Raw genomic sequence first — 25,277 nt, 5'->3', positions numbered from 1 at the left:
GTATATATTACCACGTAATAGGTATTATAGGACAGCATTTATTAACATGTAATAGGTACTATAGGACAGTATATATTAACATCTAATAGGTATTATAGGAAAGCATTTATTAAAATATAATAGGTATTATAGGACAGTATATTTTAATATGTAATAGGTATTAAAGGGATAGCGTATAGGCTATTAATATGTAATAGGCACTGTAGGACAGTATTACTATGCAATAAGAATTATAGAATAATTTATATTAATATGTAATAGGTGTTGTAGGACAGTATATATTAACATGTAATGGGTATTACAGGACAGTATACATTAATATGGAAGACACACTAAAAATGACAGCAATAAATAGTTAAATAAACAAATAAAACAAACATAAATAAATGAATGAATGAATGAATGAATGAATGAATGAATGTCAGGTCAACTTAAATCTATAATACATACAACTCCCAGTTTTTGCGTTAAGGCTACTGAACAGCAGAGCTCTTTAAAAAAAACTGTGCCTTCTATTTCTAAGATGAGCTGAGTTTCCGTGTTTCACACTGCGGGCCCTGAATCAGAGTCTTTTATCACATTTCTCGTTGGCTTTTTTTTAAAAGTAACCGCCTCGTTACAGTTTCTCATTTTTCAAAGGAATCGACGCAAATCAGAGTTTGTTCTTTTGTCCCATTCAACTGGACGGTTCATAACCCGCTCTGTATCTACAGGTCAGCAGCTGGAAAACAGCCTTCATTCGCAACAGCTTTCTTTCCCAACGACCAGGACACGTTTTTTTCAGCTCTAAACAGTCGAAACGCCTCCAGTTCAGAGGCTTCAGACGGAGATCTTAACGTCCAAACAGCAGCAGCTCTCAGAGTCACAGGTTATGAACACTGAGGTTGGGCGAGTTTACACAGGCCGAGAGGAGGAAGAGCTTTCAGAGCTCAGTCCAGTGCAGTCCAGTCAGAGAGTTCATCACCTCCGCCGTGGGAACTGACCGCTCCTGTTGGGGGGATTATTGTCCCTAACTGGGGATTTTCCACTAAAACGCAGCAAACAAAAAATCCCCTATGTCGTCCTTTAAGCGCTGAAATGTTTCATTCTGTTGTGTCCTTTTGTTGGAAAGCGATATTCTCCGTGCAGAAGTGCCTCACCCCGCCGAGAGCTAAAGAAAGCCCCGCTGAGGAGAAGCAGGCAGGGATTAAAGCACTGAAGCTAAAACAGGGGAAGAGCTGTGTGTGGTCCTCCGACATGGACCATCTGAACACTGCGCTGTATGTCTGTGTTGTGTTACTACATCAGATATAAATGTCTAATAGTTATTTACAGAAACAACTAAATCATACACTTACTGTCCACTCTATTAGACACACCCACCTTATTGGCCAGTGCAAGGTTCATGTTAGTCATCTTCTAATCCTTCATCAGTGGTCACTATATTAGAGCCACTGTGGTGCTGAGAATGATCCACCGTCCTAACAATACCTGCTCAGTGGTGGTCCAGTATGGGTCCTGACCATCAATGAACGGGGTACAAAGATGCAGAGAAACAAAAAGCACCTAGGTAGTAAGTGGACTTGATAAAATGGACCATAAGTGTAGATTTAAAAATGATAAAGTGGCCAGTAAATGTGTACAAACACACGCACACACATTACAAGTGAGGACTTCTTTTGATTTCTATTTTTTTTTTTTTTTTACTGTAGCCAAGTAATACTACACTTAGACCTAAACCAAACTCTAACCTTAACCTCAGTATCCAAAAAGCAATTTTCTGCTCCTCCAGCTTTTCCAAAAAACATATAATTTGAGGTGAAAACACATGCTTAAGTGATGACCAGCAAAATGTTCTCACTTGACCAAAATTGTCATGTTGTCCTCACAAGTATAGCAAGACAAGCACACACACATATAACCTTAATAATGTCATAACAGTGGTGCATGTCAAAGTCTGGTATACCATAGATGATATTAGATGGTAAACAAACAGTTGGTTCTTGTAGCCAAGGTGTAGGATGTTGAAGAAATGGGCAGACGTGAAGACCTGAGCGACTTTGACAAGGGCCAAATCGCATCTCCAAAACGGCAAGGTTTGTGCGGTGCTCCCCGTCAGCAGTGGTGAATACGTTTTAATGGGCCCAAAGAATGCCAAAAAACATTCCCCATGCCATTACAACACCTCCACCAGCCTGGACTGTTGACATAAGGCAGGTTAGCTCCATGGATTTATACTGTTTGTATACTGTTGGTGCCAAATTCTGACCCTACCATCATCTGTGTGCCTCAGCAGACACTGACATTCATCAGACGAGGCTATGTTTTTCCAGTCATCAAAAGTCCAGGTGGCAGCCTCAGTTTTCTCTTCTTGGCTGACAGTGGTGGAACCTAACATGGGCTTCTGCTGTTGTAGCCCATCCACCTCAAAGTTTGATGTGTTTGACAGTGGTCCAAAACTATACACAGGCGATAGGGTGTTGGGCACCCTCATTGATGCACAAGGGCAATAAGGGCTATCCTGTCTGGTCCAAACCAACAGAAGCTGACAGAAGGACTACTCTGGCACAAGTCACAGAAATGTTTAATGATGGTTACTGGAGAAATGTGTCACAACACACAGTGCACACCCTGATGAGCATAGGGCTGCATAGCCATAGACTGGTCAAAGTGCCAATGCAAACCCATGTCCAGCATTGAAAGTGCCTACAGTGGACAGATAGACTTCGGGACTGGACCTTGGAGTGATGGAAGAAGGTCGCCTGATCGCCTGAGACCCGTTTTTCTTTTACATCATGTGGATGGCCAGGTACGTGTGCAGCGTTTATGTGGGGAAGCACCAGGATGCACTGTGGTAAGAGGACAAGCCAGTGGAGGGAGTGTGATGCTCTGGGCGCTGTTCTACTGGGAAACCCTGGGTCCCGGCTTTCTTGTGCATGTCAATTTGACAGATGTCATCTACCTAAACATTGTTGCAGACCAGGTGCTTCTTCATGGAAGTGGTATTCCTCAACAGCAGTGGTCTCATTCAGCAGGATAATGCACCTGCCAGACTGCACACATTTTTGTCCAGGAATGGTCTGAGGAACATGACGAAGACTTAAACATGTTGCCAAGGCCTGCAGATTTTCTGATCTCAATCCAACCAAATATCTGGGGGACGTGCTGGTGCAACAAGTCTGATTGCGGCTCCACCTCACCAATGATTGGGCTTAAAGGATGTGACATCTTGATGCAAGATACCGGGGCACCTTCAGAGGTCTTGTAGAGTCCATGCCTCAGTGGGTTGGAGCTGTTTGGTGGCAGGAAAAGGACCAACAGCATATTAGGCAGGTTAATGTTTTTTTTCTCATGAGTATATATTTTATATATTTTGTATTATTTGTAATTGTCATCAAATATCTGGTTTGGCTAATCAGTGCTTTAAGTTAAATCAAGAATGCTGCTGAGGGAATTTAACAAATCCAGCTAATGGCTGGAAGCATTGAGAAATTCAGAACCAAGACTTCTAACCAGCTAATAAAATATCCACTATGTTTTCATATCTTTTTTTGTTACAGTTTACTTTATTTTATTAATTTATGTTTCTTTGAATGTATTGTGATATATGTTGTTTTTAAAGGTAAAACACACTTACTACTGAGACATAAAGATGAAATGTAAATGTAATCTCAGTGATTTTGACCATGGCATGACTGTTGGTGCTGGATGGGCTGGTGTGAATATTTGTAACTGCTGTAACTTTAATATCTGTAACTGCTGAATGGCACATTAAAGAAAAAAACATCCAGTGGGCAGCAGTCCTCCAGATGGAGTTGATGAGAGAGGTCAACGAAGAATGACCAGACTGGTTCAAGCTGACAGAAAGGCTATGACAACTCAGATAACCACTCTGTACAACTGTGGTGAGCAGAAAAAGCATCTCAGAATGCACGTCAAACTTTGAGGTGGATGGGCTATAACAGCTGAAGACCATGCTAGGGTTCCACTCCTGTCAGCCAAGATGAGAAAGCTGAGGCTGCAGTGGGGCCTCAAAACTGGATGACATTTGATTACTGGAAAAACATAGCCTGGTCTGATGAATCTCGGTTTCTGCTGAGGCCCACAGATGATGGTGGAGTCAGAATTTGACACCAACAGTCCAGGCTGGTGGAGGTGGTGTAATGGCGTGGGAAATGTTTTTGGCACTCTTTGGGTCCATTAAAACCAATCATTCATCACTTAAATGCCACATTCTATTTGATTTCTTGCTGACCTTGTTTATCCCTTCATGGCCACAATTTTGCCATCTTCTAATGGCTACTTCCAGCTTAATAATGCACCATGTCACAAGGAAGAACTCGTCTCAGACTAGTTCCGAGAACATGACAATGAGTGAAGTGTTCTTCTGTAGCGTTCTCAGTCACCGGATCTGAATCCAATAGAACACCTTCAGGATGTGGTAGAGCGGTAAGAACGGGAGATGTGCAGCATAAAAAAGTGGACCTAAAAAATCTATAGGAACTGCATGATGCAATCATGTCAACATGGACCAGAATCTGAAAGGAATGTTTCCAACATCTTGTGGAATCCATCCTATGAAGAATTGAGGCAAAGTTTTGAGGACAAAGGGACGCCCTACACAATATTTGTTTATCATTCCTAATTTAACTTTTACTTACCGTCACCTGCTATTCAGCTGTGGTATTCATGTTATGGTCGTTGTTAAAAGTCATACTAACAGATTTTAGTACTGTAGGAATGATAGGCTTCCAAACATCACTTAACCCTTTCCAATCAGATTTACCTGATCGTCCATTTCTTCAGCATCTAAAACCAGCAGTACACAATCTTATCAATATAATGTTGATACACATTGCAATTGCAGTATGATTTGCAAAATATTTAAGACATCAGTGAACTCCGTGACAATTAAAGACTGGTCTATTGTTTTGTTCAAAACTTCATGTTGAGCCTTTTATGTCCATAAATAAACGCAAAAAATAAATCTGAAATGTCAGAAATTTGGTCAATATTTAATTTTTTACTAACTCAATCAAAATTTGTCCACTTTTTTGTTTTGGATTAGGAGCATTAGAATGTGCGGAGTGTCAGTCAGATCTGGGAAACACTGTTCAATACAAAACCTATAAAGGCAATCACATTACATCTGTGTATGCACCTACTGACACCTACTGGCGGTACAGAACAATTGCAGAGTAACATCCTATATATCTGGTACTGCTGGATCAGTGTACAAAAGTGATCAGGTTCCATTCAGTGTATGCATACTTAAATAAGAGATTACAGAAACTGTCATTTGTTGAGCAAATGACTTTATTAATAAAGTTTTCATAATTCTAAAAAGCACACAACCATGGGAGAAGCAGCAGCCAGAGTGAGGATTCAACTGTGATAAAAGATTGACAACTTTCAACACCAGAAGTCATCACAACACATCTGAGGTCATTATTTATTTAATTCGTTTTATCTTTATAGAATCTCCCCATGTTCCCCCACACTGGTTCAGGAAAAAACACGATGTTTTTTGAGTCAGACCAATTTAATGCTCTGACCATGCACAACAAAAGGGGAATGATCTACTTTGAGCTCGAAGTCAAGCTGTTTTTCAAAAAGGCCCTCACCATGTTTGGCATGACAATTCGGATTTCATAACTATGCGACAGCTTTGTTAACGTATGCCAGAGAAGTTATCGTCACAATACTAAAGAGATTAGAGAATAGATCAAGGCTGTGGAGGCCATAAGGAGATGCTTTGAGCCTTTAGCGGCGGACCGTGGTCCAGCCATCATCATCGGTCTCGTTCTTGGTGCGGCGCGGGTTGTCTTTGTCTTTGTCAGAGCGCCAGGAACTCCTCTCCCCATCTCGCTCACGAGGTCTAGGAGGAGCATCTCTATCGTCCTTACGCTCCTCCCGCCGGTCATCGCCGCCGCGACGCCAGGACCCTCCTGAAACAAGGCCACATAAAGGCTGAATTACACGTCTGCATCTGCAGATGTGTGCAGACATATGCACAGGTGTCCTCGCAATCACCTTTACCACAAATTCAATTAGTCGACAGAAGTTATTGACTTCTGCCATATATTCAGCTCTCTATTAAGTTAATTTGATCAACAGTCATTCTGACAGGATACAATATACTACAGTAAGTGTAGAGCAACAGTTCTCAAAGGGGTCTTTAGAGACCTCTAGACAGTGCACGTTTGTTTTATCCCTTATGAACTGAGAGTTGGGATGGAGCAAAAATGCGGACCGTTGTTTGAGAACCACTGGTGTAGAGGGTGATAGTGCTTCTATTGCTTTACTGCAATATAAAAAAACAAAAACGTCTTTTGGGTAATGCTTTCTTTTAGAGCACCATAACGTATAGGTAGTAACAAGTTAATTGTGAGGTACCAACTAGACACTAGGTACTAGATAGAAGTTTCAGGACTAACTCTAAATTGCACTGAAATGTCCAACAGGTTTTAGGTATTAACCAAGTAAGTAAGTAGTACAACCTCCAGAGTTTTATTATGATAAGAGCCAAGACAGTCTTGCTGAATTACACTGAAATGACTAACAGATTCTAGCTACTAAGCTCATAAAGGACATTGTGAAATACTAGCACTACTAGCTTTTAAAAATGTGACCTCTTGGGACAGCACAGGTTTTAAATAGATACGGCCAAGAAATACAAGGGTTTCACCATCATCGTGTTCTCTGGGGGGGCCTCTATGTTCACGATCACGGTCACGCTCACGGTCGTCTCTGCGGTCTCTCATATCACGTCGATCGCGGCGCTCATCTCTGTCAAAGTCCTCACGACGAGAGTCACGCCAGCTGGATGACTCATCAGTACCACCCCTCCTCCAGCCTCCTTCTTCCCTGTGTGCACAAGAATAAAATTGACATATCAATGAAAAGGAAAAAACAAAAAAACACCACGAATCCCCACATAAATACCACCAAGAGGATTAGAATATTCAAAATCACAGGTTTAAATCATCTATACAGATGAAACAAACCAGGCAAACTAGTTTTACTGTTACGCAGTGTGCAAATAATGACCTTATAAAAGGAACAGGTTCTCCAAGTACCTGGGTGGACGACGGTCTCTGTAACGGTCTCCCTCATGGCGGTCTTCCTCACGATCATCATCATCATCATGACCGTGAGACTCACGGGGAGGACCCCAGCTCTCCTCACGAGCCTTCTCCCTCTCTCTCCACCCTCCTACAGAAAACAGCTTTCAGCATCAGTGTAAAGATACATACCTGACCTTGTCACAAGGATGGCTATATGAACGCAGTGTTAAAGAGCACCAGACATGCAAAGGTACACATCCACTTGCAATTCCACCACACCCTATTCATGCTTTATCCAGTTGTGGGGTGGCAAATTTAGCCTCACAGTACAGTGAAGAAGTTTTGACTGGATAATCTGATCTGCATTTTAACTAGCAATAACCCATATTGGTCAAGTGTTACCTGCCCTCGAAAACTCCAACCCCACACAATATTCTGTCTCTTAAAGGACACCCTAGGGACATATACCTGGTCTACCTGAAGGTTTCCATGGCTTGGAGTCATCACCGCGGCGTGGAGCAGAATCATCCATGCCTCTACGGCCTCCTCTCTCATCATCACCTCCTCTCCTGGGGCCCCAGTCATCATCGGCACCGCGTCTAGGGCCTCTGGGTTCATCCACGCCACGGCGGGGGCCGCGGTCATCATCAAAGCCCCTTCTAGGGCCACGGTCGTCATCCAAGCCACGTCTGGGGCCGCGGTCGTCGTCCAAGCCACGTCTGGGGCCACGGTCGTCGTCCAAGCCACGTCTGGGGCCGCGGTCATCATCAAAGCCCCGTCTGGGTCCACGGTCATCATCAAAGCCTCGTCGTGGTCCACGATCATCATCACCGCTGCGCCGTGGACCTCGTTCGTCTTCAAAGCCACGACGGAGGCCTCTGTCATCAGAACCTCCACGACGGGGGCCATCACCTCCTCTTCGGAAGGGCGGCTCACGTTCCTCACGGTCGTTGTCTTCACGGCCTTCTTGACGCCAGTCCCTGCTTTTCAAACACATTTAATATTATATAAATAGGAGGATCAGGAGATCACAAGACTAGAGCCAGAGAGAATAACAGCATGGTTGATAAAACCGACAGAGTGTTGTTGCCTTGATGCAAGTCTGCAACATAACCAAGACCCGTAAGTCCCAAATATGTAAATCACCACACAATATCACCTCATAGAGCTTTGTTTTTTCTGTTTCCCCTTAAAAATGTCTCTAAACCCTCCAAGGTATTTTTTGATCATTCTCCCAACAGTGAAGGACCTTCAGTGGTTTAATTAATGCTTTTCTTCACATGTAGTTTTCCAAAGGATAACATCACAAAATAAGTGATGCTTCTTGAGTTAATTCAGACATTGCAAAACAACTTGAAATCACCAAGGCACAATTTGGGTTAAATTCCATTAGCATGGCCAGGTTAATAACTCATGTTCCATAGCTGACTGTACAATTCACTTTGGAGGAATATCTGGCCTGCAAATCAATGACAAATTTCTCATGAAACCAAGCAGCAAAACAGATGGCAGAACCTCTATTAAATACCTTAAAATGTCATTTGAATTCAGAAACAATCAAAGCCCGAAAGCAGCCACCGGTTTACTTTTTACTTACTTGTCAGAAACGGGGCGTCGCCATTCTGACTCCCCTTCTCCACGCCTCCTCCAGCCACCCTCTTCTTTCTCACCCCAGTCCTTTAAAGAACGACAGAGAGACATTGACAACTGATTATGTCAGTGGAAAAACAGAGGGAACATTTCATCCTTGAACAAAGATTTATTACATGAACATGCAACACTATCATACTAAAATCATTAACCGAATGTAGAATCAAAACGATATGAAGGTTTGACCAAAATGAACGCCAAGACCCCTCACTGCTACTTCTGAAGATTATGATCCTAAAACAATTCTAATACTAAGGTACAAATCATGCAGTGAACATGTACTTTAGATTTAAGTCTTATATCCTGATAGTAATAGTTAAACAGTGCTTTACTGACCGATGTGACTGTCCGTTAACTGTGAACTGAACTGACAGATTTGGATGACGTCACAATCGCACTGCCACCATTTTGGTAGGCAACATTAAGTTGTTTCAGCAGTGCTGTGGCGGTTTGTAATGAGATAAAGCCATAACTGATCCAGCAAAGGCAGTAAAACACGTTTGTTTAAATCACTTATTTAAACTTGTTTTTAAAGTGTATTAACCAATATACTGAAGTCTAATACCTTATTGTTGCTGTAGTGATAACAAGTGAGCTGAAATCTAAATGGCTGAGATTTCCTGCTGATCGAGTTACTAGGATCTCAAACTGCATCTAGTATATACACTAAATAGTGTATAAAAACAATGCATATAACATTAGAAGGGCATTTAGTGTAGCAGGTAAAGTACAGAAGTGTGTGGTTTGGGACATCAACCAGTGAGACGCGTTAAACAGCTGCTTCACTGTGCTGCACGTCAGCTGCTCAGTAAACATTACCAAGCGAAAGTTTAAGGTATTTGTTAATTAAGGACACATTTATTGAGGTAAATTAATGCTTTTATTGAGGAAAGCTGATGTTGGCTTTGTATTCACCAAGATTTGTAAGTCGTTCTACATTTCAGGCACCTCAGTGTAACTGCAGCACCATTTAAAATGGAAAGAAAAATTCAAATGAGAAGCTGGCGAATAAGAAGGTAACTTCAGCTTTATATATGAGTTTACTATTTAAGAGCTTTGGAGGCTTTGGTAGCCACTTTTATCAGTCTTTGTAAAATCTCACGGATTGGGACTCTGGAGATGTGCAGGCTACATCGATCCAGTCCAAGAATCTCGCTAATTCTCTCCGCGTAGCATTTTCTGGAGACGGCCTCTGACACATCTTTTCATGTTATTCTGCTACTTTGCTTTTGGACTTCAACCACCTGCAGGGTTGTAGCTGCAGTAACAGTGATGAGATGAGGTCCATCAGAGCAGAGTCAGAGTTACAGCTTGCCTATCAACATAGCGATGTGGTCTTCTTAATGACACAATCAAATACTACGAATGGTCAGTAAACTCAAAAACAGCACACACCCAAAGAAACTTGTAGTTTCTATATTCTTCTGTGCCACTGGAGGGTCATGGGGGCAGGGGTGGTCAGCCTGTATTTTAGTGCTATGTGAATAGAAATGATTTATTCTTGACAATTTCTTCACAGAGGTTTGTGACAATAAGGCGACCCTCCAACTTAGTGCTTTATTGGTATGAATTCTACTGAAAAGTCAGTGGGAACTCCATGTGTTTTAATGGTCAGGACCTGCTTTAAACCCATGGTACCCAGATTTACCACTCTCATTCTGTACTCTTTAAATCTGAAGATTTAGATTTTTCATTGGACTGAAAACCTGCAGGCACACCAGCCCCCAATGGATGAGATGGGTGACTCCTGTGCAGTTCAAACAAACAAACGTCTGCCCAGTGACAGAGGGTGAATGTGCATTTGTACTTACTTTGCTGCCCTTCTCCTCTGGCACTTTCCTCTCCTCCTCTTTGCGGCGTTCGCGCTCCTCAATTTCCTGCTGCCTGGCACGCTGCTTCCTCTCCTGTTCCTCCAGCTTGCGCAGGCGCTCCTGGTACTCACGCTCTTCCTCCTCCCTCAGCTCCTGCTCCAGGCGCTCGCGCTCCTCACGCTCTGAAACACACAACAGACATGAGAACTCATACAGACCAGAACGTGATGAACAGTTTTACCTTTACAAATTAAATTGTCATCTAACAAAGAAATACTGCCAACACAGTCTGGTGCATACACTTCAACTCTAGTGCCTGGGTTTCCAACCCTGTTTACCTCTGCCCTGCATATTCCCTGCTCTCAATTGCTTGGACCAACTAATCAGCATATAAGTCTCCCAAACTAGGGTCTGGTGGGTTTTGCCACAAATGTGGCCAAATGAGACACTTAAATATGGCACTTTCCTGCACGCTTTTGTGTACAATTTCTATTTATTTGCTGAGTTTAATCTACTGGAAAAATAAAACAAATTGAGCCATTACTTCTGCACAAGACACATTTTATGTTTGTGCTTTTTAATCTGCTTTTATCCTTCTTTCAAGACATCCTAATTCCTGTGAATACTGTAGACTTTTTGACAAGGTCTGCAGTACCTTTCTTCAGCTGTTCCTCACGAATCCTCTGGGCCTCCTCCTCTTTCTGCCGGTAAAAGGCGTTTCTTCGCTCTTCTTTACGCTGTTTTTTACGCTCCTCGAGGCGCTTCTTCCTCTCCTCTACCAAGCGCTCCTGGAACTGCTTCAGTTTTTCCTTAGTGAAGGTTTAAAATACATATTTAATTTTTTTTAAAAGCACAACAAACAAATACAGTTTTAAGAGTGATCACAAGTGAATTTGAAACAGATCACACACTATTAGTAGGACTATACCTGAGCACTAGTGACCAATGACTAGTAGCTGAGTGAGGCTCCATAATTATAATTCCATAATAAGGTTTTGTTTTTACCTCATAGATGAAGCTTCGGGCAGCTGTTATTTTAGATACAAAGTTCTCCTTGTCTTCTACCATTCTAGACAACCTCTTCTTGTGTTCCAGAGCCTTCTCACGCTCCACTTTCATGTTGCTGATCTGTAACACAGATGAGTATCATCACACGTCATGAAATATACTGACTAGTCAACTCCTTAAAAGCCATCATTCTCTTAATTTTCTCTCAGAGTCAAAGTCAAAATGAGTTAGATTTGTCTGTATCAAACAAAAGCTCACAAACTAGATAGGGTATCAGATACTTTCCTTAAAAACACATCAACCTCTGCATCTTCTGCAGCTACGACTCACATACCAATACACTAGAGTGACAGCATTTCCGTTATCTTCTCTAACAAAGCACAGTATAATTCAGTCTGACTGATAAATTTCTCAGGAGAGCAAAGTGCTAACGTGACAGGCAAAATGACTCCAGGACCTATAAGTGATTAACAAAAACACATCAATTTCCAAGAGCCGAAGCACGAAAAACAAGAAGTAAAGGTCACAGTTTATCAGAGGCTACTTTAATTAAAGAAGCTTGACAGCTGAAATTCTCCAGAATGGCAGGATAAGATGCTTCCCTGCTTCCCTCAGGGCAGTGATTTTTTTTTCCATGTCTAAGAACATTACATTAAAGCAGAGCACTCCTGACTCGGTCTGCTTCAAGCACAAAAACAAAAAGTTTGCACAAAGCAGACAGCCTTGTATCATTAGTTCTGTGTTAGACTGCAAGGTCTTACCCTCTCCTCCTCTTGGAGCTCCCACAGCTCCATGTCTTTGACACGTTGTTCTTCATAGGCCTTTTTAATCAGGGGGATTTCCTCAAGTCGCTTGGCCCTCTCAAAGTAATCAATCTGAAACACAAAAATCATGGAAAAGTTTGAGAAATTATACGTCTTGACAGTGTTCGACCGTATGAAGTCTGCCTATTTTTAATTAAATTAACCCAGCTACATTTTGAGAGAATCATTACAATAATAAGAACAAACATGATCTACATCATCAAAGTCAACCTGTGTTAACTAAAGCTATTAATCTACGCAGAACAAACCTACCTTTTTCTCCTGATTCTTCAAGCGCTCCTGCAGCTCCTTCTTCTCTTTCTCCAACTGTTCCACCTGTTTGGCCATGATGAAGTCTGGGTCCAATTCTTCCAAGTCCTACACAGAGAAGCAGAAAGAGTCAACACATAAATGCTAACGGATACTGTTAAAACTCATACAGTGTCACTCCTTAAGTCAAACATGCAACTGAAAACAAGTCAAGATGCACAAAAAACAGACAAAGGAACAAAAATGATAAGCTATGGAGTTTACATGGTTCTTAAAAAGTTTGTGGCCTAAATATAATTTTGGCTTTGTAAAAAGCTACAAGTAGAAAAAAAGAAATTCTGTACCAAAAAAGACTGGAAGTCTAAAGGAGGTACGATTCATGAAGTACACACCTGGGGCCGTATTACAGAAACGTCTTAAGTCTAAAATCTCATCTGTTTAGTCACCATGACAACTTTAGGTAGGACTGAATTTAGGACAGAAGCTATTACAGAACAAAAGTTCTTAAGTTCATAATCTTATCATTAACTCCAGATAACAGTATTATACAAACATCCTAACTTTCCTAAATACTGTCCTAACTTTAAGATAAACCCCAGAGGTGTCTTAACTTCTATTTTAACCATCTGTTCAATTGTTTTATGCAGTGACCGGCAGCACAGTTCACTATAACTGGCATAATGACGCTACATTTATCTACTGAAAACTGTTTTTGACTAAATTTTTTTTTCTAACGTTTTAAAAACCCAGACGCTGCAAACACGATTTCCACCGTCCCTCTTATTGCCTTTGTGTGTTAACGTTTGACAAAAACTTGTCAGATACAATGTCACCATGATGGTGGTGAATAATGAGGAGACAGAGCTGAACATGTGTGTTTATTAGGAGGGATAATGTTAGCGCGGTCAGTTTAAGTGGGAAATGAAGCTGAAACGGTAGCAGGGCAACGCTCTGAAAAACAGCACAAAGCACTGATACGATATTCTTTTTTATCGTGCTTTAATTTGGTTTGACCTTTTTTACCTCGGTAACGGTACCTAATGTTAGCTGCCTGGCTAACTAGCTTGATTAACGTTACTTTATGTGTTTACGTTTCAGCTGTGCGTGTATGGTCGGTTGCTAGGTAACAGACATGACAGTTGAATGTCGACTTCGATCAAGTTAGTTAAGATTTCTTAACTTGAGATAAGATGCTAAGATAAGATTCCTAAATTAAGATAAGTTTCGCTTCTGTAATGCAAATTTGTGAAAAATCTTATCTTGACCTGTCAGATCTTAAGTTAAGACAAAAAGATATGATGTTTCTGTAATACGGCCTCTGCACCCTCAGACACAACACAATGCACTTACCTACCATGATAAACTAGATGCACAATAAAGGTGCACAATACATCCTTTGTTTATTATGATATTGGCCTTTGTAATACCACTATGGCAGAAGGCTCCAGCATGCAAAAGAGACCAATTATCAATCATTAACTGTTCTATCGTGCGCTGTAAGCACCCTGAGACACTCCAAATGAGCTTTTATAGACGCTATTTTGGTCTAAAGTAACGCACGCTAACTCTTAACAGTCCTTAACTGTAATCACAATATGTAGCAACACAATCCTAACATGCAATTTCAGCCACATTGTGAAGCCCTAATACATGAAGTAAAACAACTGGCCCACAAATCTATCCTTAAGCGCTTCGGTTTGCACCTCAATGTCGATGTCTTTGAAGGCCTTGGCTCCCAGCTCGGTCTTCTTGATTTGCTCCAGTCGCTCGCGCACAGTCTTCTTCTTGATCTGCTCGTGCTCCTGCATGATGCGCTCCTTCTCCCTCTCCTTGGCCTCCTGTCGCAGACGCTCCTCCTCAGCCTTCCGCACCTTTTGGAGCTCAGCCTCGCGCTGCTCCAGCTCCTCCTTCTCTCGCTGGATGTTCAGACTCTCCAGGCGTTCCTTGCGCTCTTCGATGGTCTGGCGACGAGCAAGGATGCGCTGGTGCTCCTTGCGGGCGTTCTTCAGGTACGCTGCGATGGCCTGTTGGTGATGCTCCTCTCGCTCTTGCTGCAAGGAGAGGATACAGGAGTGAGGTTTGACGGCAACAAAAAATAAAGGGTGGATATGGATGAGAATTTACCATTTTTGCTATTTATTTTTAAACAAATGGTATTAGAATAGCACATGCAAAGCAGTTCCGTACTTGATAATTCAGGTTACTTTAGTGATTATCTCTGTGCTTGAGATGTATATTTACTTGCTGACCTACAGAATAACTTCTAAAACCTACACTGCACAAGTTTCCTTACACACATTCACTCAGAAGTGGCCAGTTGGCTTAACGTAACATGAGCTGTAATGTCAGCTGTTGTATTGCAACATTCCCTGTAATTTTATGTCACAAGCTGAAAGCAGACAGCATGCAGAATAAATACAACAAAAACTCACTGGGAACATAAGGAAGACAATACAGTGAAGCAAGGAAGACACTTCTATGAAAGAAACTAACAGCGTTTTCTTACCAGAATAGAAGCAGGTTTGATGACCTGAATAGCCTTGGCCAGGGAGGAGGACATGGCTGTCAGTTGGTTACGGATCTGTTCAGAAGGCATGTTCTGCAGGAACGGCCCCACAGGTGCATCTTCTTTAGTAGAGTAGTTCAGGTCTGAGCCAAAACTCAGCGTTCTGGACGTGTGGTCAATGCGCACCTGAAAATAAAAGTAACAGTGAACAAGGGTCACACATGAATGAAATCTGGACTGCAGTCTAAGCAGAACACGAATAACAATCAACTCAGTTCACAATCTGACTTCTCAAATGTTATCAAAGGGCCCCAAAAGGCTGACTCAACATCCTCAAAATGAACATTTTCATTTATATTCTTCATTTATACGTACTTATGTTCTATACCGACAAACAAAATATATAACACTACAATCTTTGTAATGTATGTTTTATTGTTTCTGTCAAGAATTAAATCACTACGAAGACTTATAACTGAACACTAGGAAATACAATTACAATTACCAACATCAAACGGATATGAAAAGATCTGGTGCCATATCAAACGCAGATTTTGATTTGGCCGTTATTTTGCAAACATCGATATAGACATATGTCATGCGCCTTACGTTAAAATGAGAAAACCTACAGTCTACTACAAAGTTATACCTATTAATGACAGTTATTCATGTTCGATGCCCCCAACCAACACTCTCTATGCCATCATCCCACAGCATACTGTACCTGCAGGTCACAATGGCGTGCAGCATCTACAATGGAGCGCTCCAGCTGAAAGGCATCCACAAATGGCACGAGAGAGGCCAGCCTGCTGAATTCAATGCTCTGGTAGATTTGAGCCACCTGACACAATCAAATCATACAATCAGCACCAGAGAAAGGCTCTACTGAAGAGAGCGTGTCTTCCACATAAGAGAAACAATTAAATGATGAAGCTTTGAGGTACATAGTTACGTTTTTAGGTTAGAAAGCCAGAATACGAACCTGCTGCAGCAAACGGAGGATAGTGTTGTTCTGCAAGTGAGGAACATACTGCTGCAAGTCAGGCTCCTTCTCAGCCTGCTCCCTCACCCAGCTCAACACCTAAAAAAAGGCAGGATTCTGTATTAGTCTCATCACCTAAAGAATCACTGAGAAAATTACAGACTTCAAATGAGGATCAGGGAATTACCTTGGTGACTCTTCCACACAGTTTCAGGGGATGGAAGTCCACCTCCAGCCAGCTGTACAGCTCCTTGACTTCAGGAACAATGTACTGGAGAAGATTGAACCTCACCTGCGGAAACAAGACAGCCAGATGTGTATTAGCAGCAGGTATAAGGTGATGTCTATGTATTCCAGAATTTCAGAAACTAGCATGGAATATGGATAGAAATTCAAATACAATATGCAAGAAATGTACAAAACAACCCTTCACCCTACATCTGCATTTCTATAAGACTGTATCACAGCAATAATAATAATCAACGTTATTGCATGATGCAATATAATACAAGACATCGTATTGTATAACTGTATCATGGCTAACATGTTTGCGTAGCATCTCCTTGCTGCCAAGGCACCAGACTGAATGGATCAGGCAAAGCTCTGATCAAGCAAGACTCAAATATGGTGCTTCAATAACATTAAATGCTTCAATTAACTAAAAACGGAAATGTTAACATAACACAAAACACTTTCTTGCTGAATAGTGAAATCTACGGAATCACCATCATACTGTAATGCATTATATATGAACTTTGAGAATCTGAACCTCCTACAAATTTGAATTATTTTTAGAGTATCGCAGTAGGATTTGTGGTTAATCTTCCAGATGCCTATGTTTAAGCATTACGCGAGCATGAGCATTTATTTGGCTGATTCTAGGTTACCATGTCATTGATAAGGCTCTGGCGAGTGGGTGGGGACTGCAGGCCGAGCAAAGTGGCCAGTCTGCGGTGTTTCTCCACGATGATGCCATCCATATCCAACAAGCGTGCGATATCAGTGCGCTCAGGGGTTATGGGAATGGACAGAGTGGCCAAGAGGACGCGTGTTGACATCCTGGAAATAACAAATATATATATATATTTAATAATAATAAGAAGAAGAAGAAGAAGAAAAAGAAGAAGATTTAAGAACTGACCATTTCCCATAGACTTAATAATTACCCTATGGATTCAAAGATGATTTTAGAAATGATTGTATCTGCTATCTCTGACCACTAATTAAAAATAAATTCTGAATATCTGAACTTTGCATTACAGACTGCACGCTGTATCTAAAAAGCCTTTTTATATTTCATGCTTTCAGCGCAAGAAAGAATGACAAGTAGCCTAATTAATCTCCTAATAGCATAATAAAAAAAGCTCCGTTAATCTCCTCCCACTAGAGATTACAAACCCCAATACAATAAGGAAACAACTGAAATGTGTCACACAATGTTTCATGCCCAAATTCAAAATTATAGAACAGCACAAAAAACCTCAAAGCTCACCTCTGCATCTCCTCCTGGGTAAGGTTCTTCCTCATCTCCCTGGAGAGATGGTAGAGCCGGTGCAGGGTGGAGGCATGAAACAGAGCATTACCAGACTTCCAAAACACTGTGGACACCTTGTTGTAGTAGTTGGCCATCAACTGGGGCTTTGGAGGTTTCTTAGAGAGAGCGAACAACCCATGGATGTCCTCTACTGCCTTGAAAGCTTCCTGAAATATAGTCAGTTACATGTTAGCAAGTGGGATTTTCTGAAAACAAAGCAGTAAATATGTGGACACGTTTGAAAATCATCTAACCACAGATAGTATACAAATACTGTTTGACCATCCATCATCACAAACTAATACAAACAAACTTAAATGCCCCATATTTATACAGGACGTTGCCAGTTTAGGCAACTCAGGTATACTGCTGCTGTGCCAAATTAGCCTGTTACAGCACAACACCAACTAACATGCCATTATGTTGGCGTCACTGTTGTGCTGAGAATGGTGCACCACCTAAATATTATCTAGTCGGTGATGTTCCTATGGTGGTCCCGCTCTACTGCTAAACAGGGTCGAGGGGGCCCTCTGCAGAAACAGTTGCGCTTCAATGAGAAACTGTAAGCCTACATGGCTGGTGTTTCTTATTCTTATGAAAGAAGTATAGATACAAAGCACCTAATAAACTGCCAGTTCAGTATAACCATCTACTCTGTATGGTTTTGTAAGAATGTGTAAATGTAAAGGCTCAACATTTAAACTTTTAAGGTTTTAAAATCATACTCACAACTTAATCAAAAACACTGCCACCTGGTCTAGCACTGTATTGACCCACCTGCCACAGTTCCATGCTAATAGCGCTGTCCAGCTGCACCAGACGAGTCTCCAGGTGCATGGACTGGCTCTCGGGGTTGTTCAGGTTAATGGCCGTGCTCTGGTTGTGATGCCTCTGGATTTGGCCCAGGTGCATACGCAAGTTATCACAGAGCTTGCGGAACTCTGCCTTACGGGTGTACTGCAGGCAGAACCTGAAAGCTGTGTTAGGGGGGACAAAGAGAGAGATTAAATGACCACAGCATAAAGAGTCACCTTATTACAAATGACCCTTTCGCAGGGATGGTCCAAAATAAAATATCCAAGTCCTTATTATGGCTTTAAACTACTTGGATATCCCACCCAGCCAGGCATATAGTCAAACTGACCACTTGAGATACTACACACCACACCAAATCTGCAAATATGTATTTCGTGATATGACTACAAACAATTCACATAACCATTCTCTATGCTTTAAGCAGCATCATGAACGGATGACGCCAGCTAAAACGACATGAAACTCTGTGCTGACCTTGCTGAGCGATGTCATGGTACAGCCTCTCCACTTTGGAGTTGTTCCTCAGAAGGTCCAGACACTGGCGGTATGACTCCCACAGGAACTTGACCCAAGGAGTGAGCAGCAGGCGGTCAGTACGGTCCTGAGTGTCCTCCCCACTCACTGCACTCAGCAGCACACTGATAACACACAAAAGAAGCCCACTCAATGGTCACTTCACAGGTCTGAACTTTGTGGTCTGCTAAGCAAAGCTGTTCATTTGATAAGGACTCCTTTAAACACTCCGGGTCTGTATGCTCTAAAATTCACTTCAACCTCATATTTATTGTTTTGCTCTGCTGACCTCTCTGGGGTCTGAATGTTATCCAAGTCCTCAATGTCCAACACCATTTGCTGAGACTCCTCCTTGGCTGTCTCAGTCTTCTCCTCAGCCAGTTTCAGGTAGGCACGAACCACATCCTCCAGAGACTTTATATTCACCTGAAATGAAAGAGGATATCTCTCATGCGACACGCCTAAGGAAACCCACACACCAGGAACAAAGCGTAACTCCTATTTGCTCCAGTAGAGGGCACTAAAACACAAGGTCTGCTAGAATATCACGAGTTTTAACTGCAATAACTTTTCTCTCCATTTCCCAGTTTTATATTAAACAATGATCATCATGATGCAATACTAACTGACAGCTCGGCAGAAAGCAATTAGCGCAATCTACTTTACTCTTGGATAGTACATACTTATGTTATCTTGGCATAGAGCCCTTATTAGTCTGATGTATGTTGATTTATAACAATGCAAAAATGTAACACAACAATCAACTCATCTTTAACCATTACCTTTATCAATTAAATGCCATTTATATATTATGGAAGCATAACAGTGCTTTGTCTATTACATTACTAAACAAATGTAATCAATATAACTGCATTCAGACGCAGTACAGGCTGATTTATGTAAACTAAATTCAATATACATACAAAACATGCAGTTTTTACTAGTTTAAAACCTTATAGGCCTCACAGAATTGAAATGTTTAACAACCCCACAAAGCTGTGCTGCAAAACGGTGCATGATTATACAGAATAACAGGCAGACAATAAAGGACTTTATATTTCTTTCACACAAAGAGATTATAATACTAATAACATTAGATCAACAGACACAGAGTTGTGATAGTGAACAGCTGTTATCAGACCTGCTGACAGATGTTTTTGTACTGGTACAGGCCCTCTTTGGCCAGGTGGCTCTTGCGAAGGTCCACACAGAGCTCCAGGTACTTGAGCATAATCGGCTCGTGGATCTTCTGCCATGTTCGATGCTTCTTGCTCTTGATGACATCGTACAGCACATCCAAAGCTGGCTGCTTCTTGCCAACCTCAAGAAACTCTGAACAAAAAACAGATGTCATTAGTGAAGCGGTCAGTCATTCACAGGCTTTAATGAGGGTTTTTGTGTTGCAAAAACTTGCCATTAATCAGCAAATTTCATAAAATTTTCAAAACTTCTGCATTAAATAAATTAAGATGTAAACATTCATTCAGAGCGGTTTGACTGAAACATGCCTATTCTGAAGGAACTTGACCGGTCAGAACTGTTCATACTGGTGATGGGAACAAAGACGTCTAAAGTGTTTAACACCTCTAAAAGCAACCTCACAAAGTTTTTACATTAAGTTGTTATGAACAGTCTGATAATTGTCATAATAGTTTTTATCTAAAACATTTTAAACTTTTTTTTCCCCACTTATTCTTGGTGGAGAGATTAACATCATCAATGTTGCATATAAAACCACATATAAAGAGAAAACGTTTAGGTTCTCTGGTCGTTTTGGATAGTAAATAAAATGGGTACATTAGCGTTATGCACATTTTAACCCTTGGTTCCCATCACCACCACCACCACCACTGTAAACAAAATCATAAGCTTCTCTTTAATGACACATTTCACATCCAGGCATTTTAAATGGCTTCAGCTGTTCACATCTGATTGATATCACATGCAGAAATTCTGAAAATTCTGTTGAATTTTCCACTTTAATACAGTAAGGAGTAGACTGGTCATACCAGCACCTACGACTAATGTTTCCCTGACAATTTAACATCCAAACAAATCACCCTACTGAAAAATGAACAAAAAATTACTGGACTTGAAAAATTAAAAGCTATTAACAACTGTAAAAGGTTCTCTTAAATGCTGATATTCGTTTGGGAACGAAATTTACAGAAGAAGGAAAAAACGTCTAATAACATCTTTAACAGTTTCCAAAATGTCAATATTTTACATACAGTATTATATACAACATTTTGAAGGGCTGGTTTATGGCAGATATTATCTTTATATTAGCATTCCTATTTTTTTCGGATATTCTCATTTTGGCGCAGGCCACAGACAGATTTCACAAGGCTAAGACAGGAACAACTCAGAAATTGTCAAATACTATTGTTTTGGTCGAAGAGTTGTAGGCTGTGAGTGACTTAATCTCTCTTATATTTCACTGCTACTGTGTGTTGCTGAATATGGGCCTGACGTAGATACCACTGCAACAATAACCCCCATTCATCTGTGTCTCCATGTATCTGAACGTGTTTGTGTGTTGTCAAAAAAACAATAAACGTTCATAAATAAAAATATATACACACAATTACACAAAGTCTCGCAGCATTAACAGGCTACCAATCAATCTCTTGCATTTTACGTACATAACTACCCACATCTTACACCATTTAAGCCATAGCAACACACTGATTATCATGAAAACTGTTAATTATGCATAAAATATGTGGCAATGTTGGATAAGATTAACGACGCACTCAGCCAAGAGGCGAGCTAGCTTAGCTATGTTAACAAAAAAAGGACCACGCAGACAGACTGTGGCCTAAAGTCCCCGCGCTGAGTTAGCGAGCTACGAAATGCTAACAGGGTATCCTCGAGAGAACAGACGCTTTAACAGATCTCGTTACTACAAGAAAAACTCAAAAGCTTCAGCATTATGTTTATATATGTACGCCTTAGGAACAAAGTAGCTCTACTCGTGGATGGGAGAAGTGCGAACATACGCGCTAAAATGCTAAAACTGCTGACATACGGCCTGGTTTAGTGAAGAAACATGGGTTGCACTCCAATTCGCGCACTTGAGTTCTAATTAGGACGCCTGGCTAGTGCGTAGAACTACGGCTTCCGCGCTCTAACCAAGCAGTCTAGATAGAAGGCTAGTGCGCGAATTGGAACACCGCCCGGCCCCAACCACGCTGCAGCTACCAGCTAGGAGAGACTGGAAGGGTGCGCTCACCGTTAGCTCTTTTCAGAGCGTTCTCCGGTCTTTGAAAGTACGCCGGCATTGTCGCGGCTCGCTAGCAGGACGAAATTCGAAGAAATATCGAGGTTTGTTTTATTTATTTCTACCAATCCTGCCGGTCCATCCGCGCCGAAGCTAAAGCCTCTCGCCGCTTCTACTCCAGAGAGAACGCAGCACGCATGTGAGGTGGTCCCTGTCAGTGACGAGGAGAGGACCCGTATGTACTCGGAAAGCTAGGGAGTCGATACCGGAAAAGAACCGATTCTCGATTCGTTGAGGCGTCAGTAGAACCAGTACTGATAGTAGCTGGTGTTGTAAGAAGTATTATTACTGCTTATACCGCCTACTGGCAGAAAGTGTGTATATATATATATATATATATATATATTAATATATCATACTATCAGTATGGGCTATATATAGCTAAATATATCTATATAGCTACATATATATATATATAGCTAATATCAAATATAATGAACAATCATTAACTATTCTCTAGTTAATGGGCCTATATAATTATAGTTCAGAATATCTATCTATCTATCCATCTATCTATCTATATATATATATATATATATATATATATATATATATATATATATATATATATATATATATATATATATTCTAACTATAATTATATAGCCCATTAACTGAAATAGTTCATGATTGTTCATTATTTGAATTAGCTCAGAGGATATTGTCAAAGTGATTGTCAAAGTGGAATTCCACCATTTCTTCAAAATTTCTGAATAATTTAGTCCTAGAGATAGGTTTTCATGTAAAATGATTAATTGTAGAGAAACTTACAGACTCTTACAGTGGTGGTGACAGGAACCAGAGGTCGCCATGTATACAACACAAATATAACCATTTTATTTGCTATCCAAAACCACCAGTTAACCTACATGTATTTTCTATGTAATGTTGATGACAAAATAGGCATACATCTGGAAAAAATAGGTTTTCTTAGGGGCTTCTTTAATTTTCTTTAATTATGTATTTTTTTAAATTAGTGGGGTTCCCCTTAAAAATACACTCAGTCATTCAGAGTGGTTTGATGTGAATGCTCCATTCTAAAGAAAGGAACCAGATGTCCGAAGAATGTAATACCTCTAAAAGTTACATCACAGAAAGCAATTAAATGAAATAATTACAATGCCTAAGATGTTGTTTTAGGCTCATGGATTCCATTCAAGTCCATTAAGGTTTTTGTATTCAAGTTATTCAAGTAAAATACAAAGACAACAGACAGAATAGAAACACGAAAGAATAGACAAATGTTCTCTGCTTCATATTAATGTTTTCTGTTTTTTTTCTTTGTATGTAGAGGTAATAGTAGTACTACCTCTGGGGACACCTTAGATCACAGCATTCTTCTCATGCAGCCTGTATTTAAACTACACAGTTTGTCATTACACACAGTTATAAATTTGATCTCCAACTGAGGGACACCATCTGTCTTATCTACTAGTGTGCAGCCAACACTGTTTATCCAAAGATGGGTGTATCTCAAAGGAAAAATATGCTCACACTAACAATTACAGAGGTCAAACGAACTGCAGGCTGCTCGTCTTTAATTGTTCCTCAGCTTTGTGAGAAACAATGTAGACAATGAAGTAAAAGAAAGCGTACAGCTCTATGAATGAGACTTCATGGAAGCTTTCCTGTAAACATGGGCCTGCATTCTTCACCATTCATGGGCCTGCATTCTTCACCATTCTTCTTAAGTAACATGGGTAGATGTCACCCAGTCAAAGTTTTGCTTCCTATAGAGCCAAATTGTCAGAATATATTCATAATTCAACCATGTAACGTTTGTTCAGGCCAGTTCTATAAAACTGCTTCATCATAATAATGTGTGGATCGAGTGCATTTATGAATTTGCATACATTATATGTCCAAAAGTTTACAGACACCCTTTTAATTAAATTGAGCCACTTTAATTTAATTCAGCTACTTTAAGGTGCACCCATGGCTGACACAGGTGTTCAGTTGTGCTCACACATCTTGTATAATCACCATAAAAGTGTTGTCAATAGAATGGGACACTCTGGAGCAGCAGCACATGAGCCTAAGATCACCATGCCCAATGCCAAGCGTCAGCAAGAGGGGTAAAAGGCCCCCAGCAATGGACTGTGGAGCTATGGAACTGCATTCTCTGAGGTGATGGAGCTTCATCCATTACCTTTGGGATGAGTTTGAGTGAAAGAACTAATCATCCAACATCAGTACCTGACCTCAGCAAAGCTCCTGAGGCTGAATGCAGTCAAATGTTTCAGAAAGGTCTTCCCAGAAGAGTAGAGGCTGTTACTGCAGCAAATTCTCTTACAGTACAGTTTGATATGCCTGGTTTAGGGCCCCCAAGCCACCAGGGGGACCCAAATACATACTTTGTGAAAAATCATTCAATATAATTCATAGAAAAAGCACTGTGAGTCTAGAGATTTGCTTATTTTTCACTAATCAAAATGAATTAACTAGTAATTCATTTTCTATTCTTGCATACATAAGAATAAGATTGGGCAGGTGGGGCCCACAAATGATCAGAAACAGACCTGGGTCAAGTTAGGATAACTTAGTTACTGAGAGATACTGAACTCAAACAGATGTTTGAAAGATATAAATGTATCCATTAGACTTCATCAGAGCTCCTCTGGTGATGGTCAAGCTTTCTGATAGGAGAGGAAAGCAGGTGGATGGTATTTTGTAGTTTATTCGTGTTTTCTTTCAGCAGGTCAGTTCTAAAAAAGGCCTGTTCCTGTGGGAATCTGTTATCATTTCATATCATTTCTACAGTGGAGTTAATGTTTCAAACGGTTTATTGTGTTTCTAAACGTACATTCAGCCTTAAGTCACTTGTACAGCTTCATATTACTACCCCCTGATAAGGTGACTCAGGGTGTCAAAATAACCTACTTATTGTTTTAATGTTGGTAATGTTTTCTGATATGGAGATGAATATCAGAATATCATACCAATACATGTCAATGCTGGCAGCATTTTCTGATAGAGTCATTTAGGCTGGTAAAATATCCTCCCAAGCTAACCTGTAGTTTTAAATATCCTACCTGTAGTTGTGCTGCTGGTAGCA

General features: G+C 40.8%; 1 protein-coding gene across 3 annotated transcripts; it reads right to left on the bottom strand.

The window, feature by feature from the left end:
• Positions 1 to 5,276: 5,276 nt before the first annotated feature.
• eif3s10 (eukaryotic translation initiation factor 3, subunit 10 (theta)) lies at positions 5,277 to 22,381 on the bottom strand. 3 transcript variants are annotated; one of them, XM_036575114.1, is made up of 22 exons: positions 22,175 to 22,381; positions 20,081 to 20,271; positions 19,229 to 19,365; positions 18,901 to 19,064; positions 18,388 to 18,587; positions 17,569 to 17,777; positions 16,964 to 17,135; positions 16,264 to 16,368; positions 16,077 to 16,175; positions 15,819 to 15,935; positions 15,095 to 15,280; positions 14,292 to 14,639; positions 12,592 to 12,696; positions 12,277 to 12,390; positions 11,513 to 11,635; positions 11,163 to 11,316; positions 10,508 to 10,689; positions 8,644 to 8,723; positions 7,524 to 8,029; positions 7,059 to 7,194; positions 6,668 to 6,846; positions 5,277 to 5,927 (listed from the first exon to the last, which is right to left on the bottom strand). In XM_036575114.1, the coding sequence occupies exons 1-22, from the start codon at positions 22,221 to 22,223 to the stop codon at positions 5,743 to 5,745; spliced, it is 3,741 nt and encodes a 1,246-aa protein (XP_036431007.1). In that variant the 5' UTR covers positions 22,224 to 22,381; the 3' UTR covers positions 5,277 to 5,742. The 3 variants fall into 3 exon arrangements, with proteins under 3 accessions (XP_036431007.1, XP_036431005.1, XP_036431006.1); XM_036575112.1 differs by having other exon boundaries at positions 7,515 to 8,029; positions 22,175 to 22,380; XM_036575113.1 differs by having other exon boundaries at positions 7,515 to 8,026; positions 22,175 to 22,380.
• Between the last annotated feature and the right edge of the window lie 2,896 nt (positions 22,382 to 25,277).

This window comes from Colossoma macropomum, unplaced genomic scaffold, assembly GCF_904425465.1.
Source record: "Colossoma macropomum unplaced genomic scaffold, Colossoma_macropomum, whole genome shotgun sequence".
NCBI classification, from domain to species: Eukaryota; Metazoa; Chordata; class Actinopteri; order Characiformes; family Serrasalmidae; genus Colossoma; species Colossoma macropomum.
This window is presented reverse-complemented; position numbering and strand designations above follow the sequence as displayed.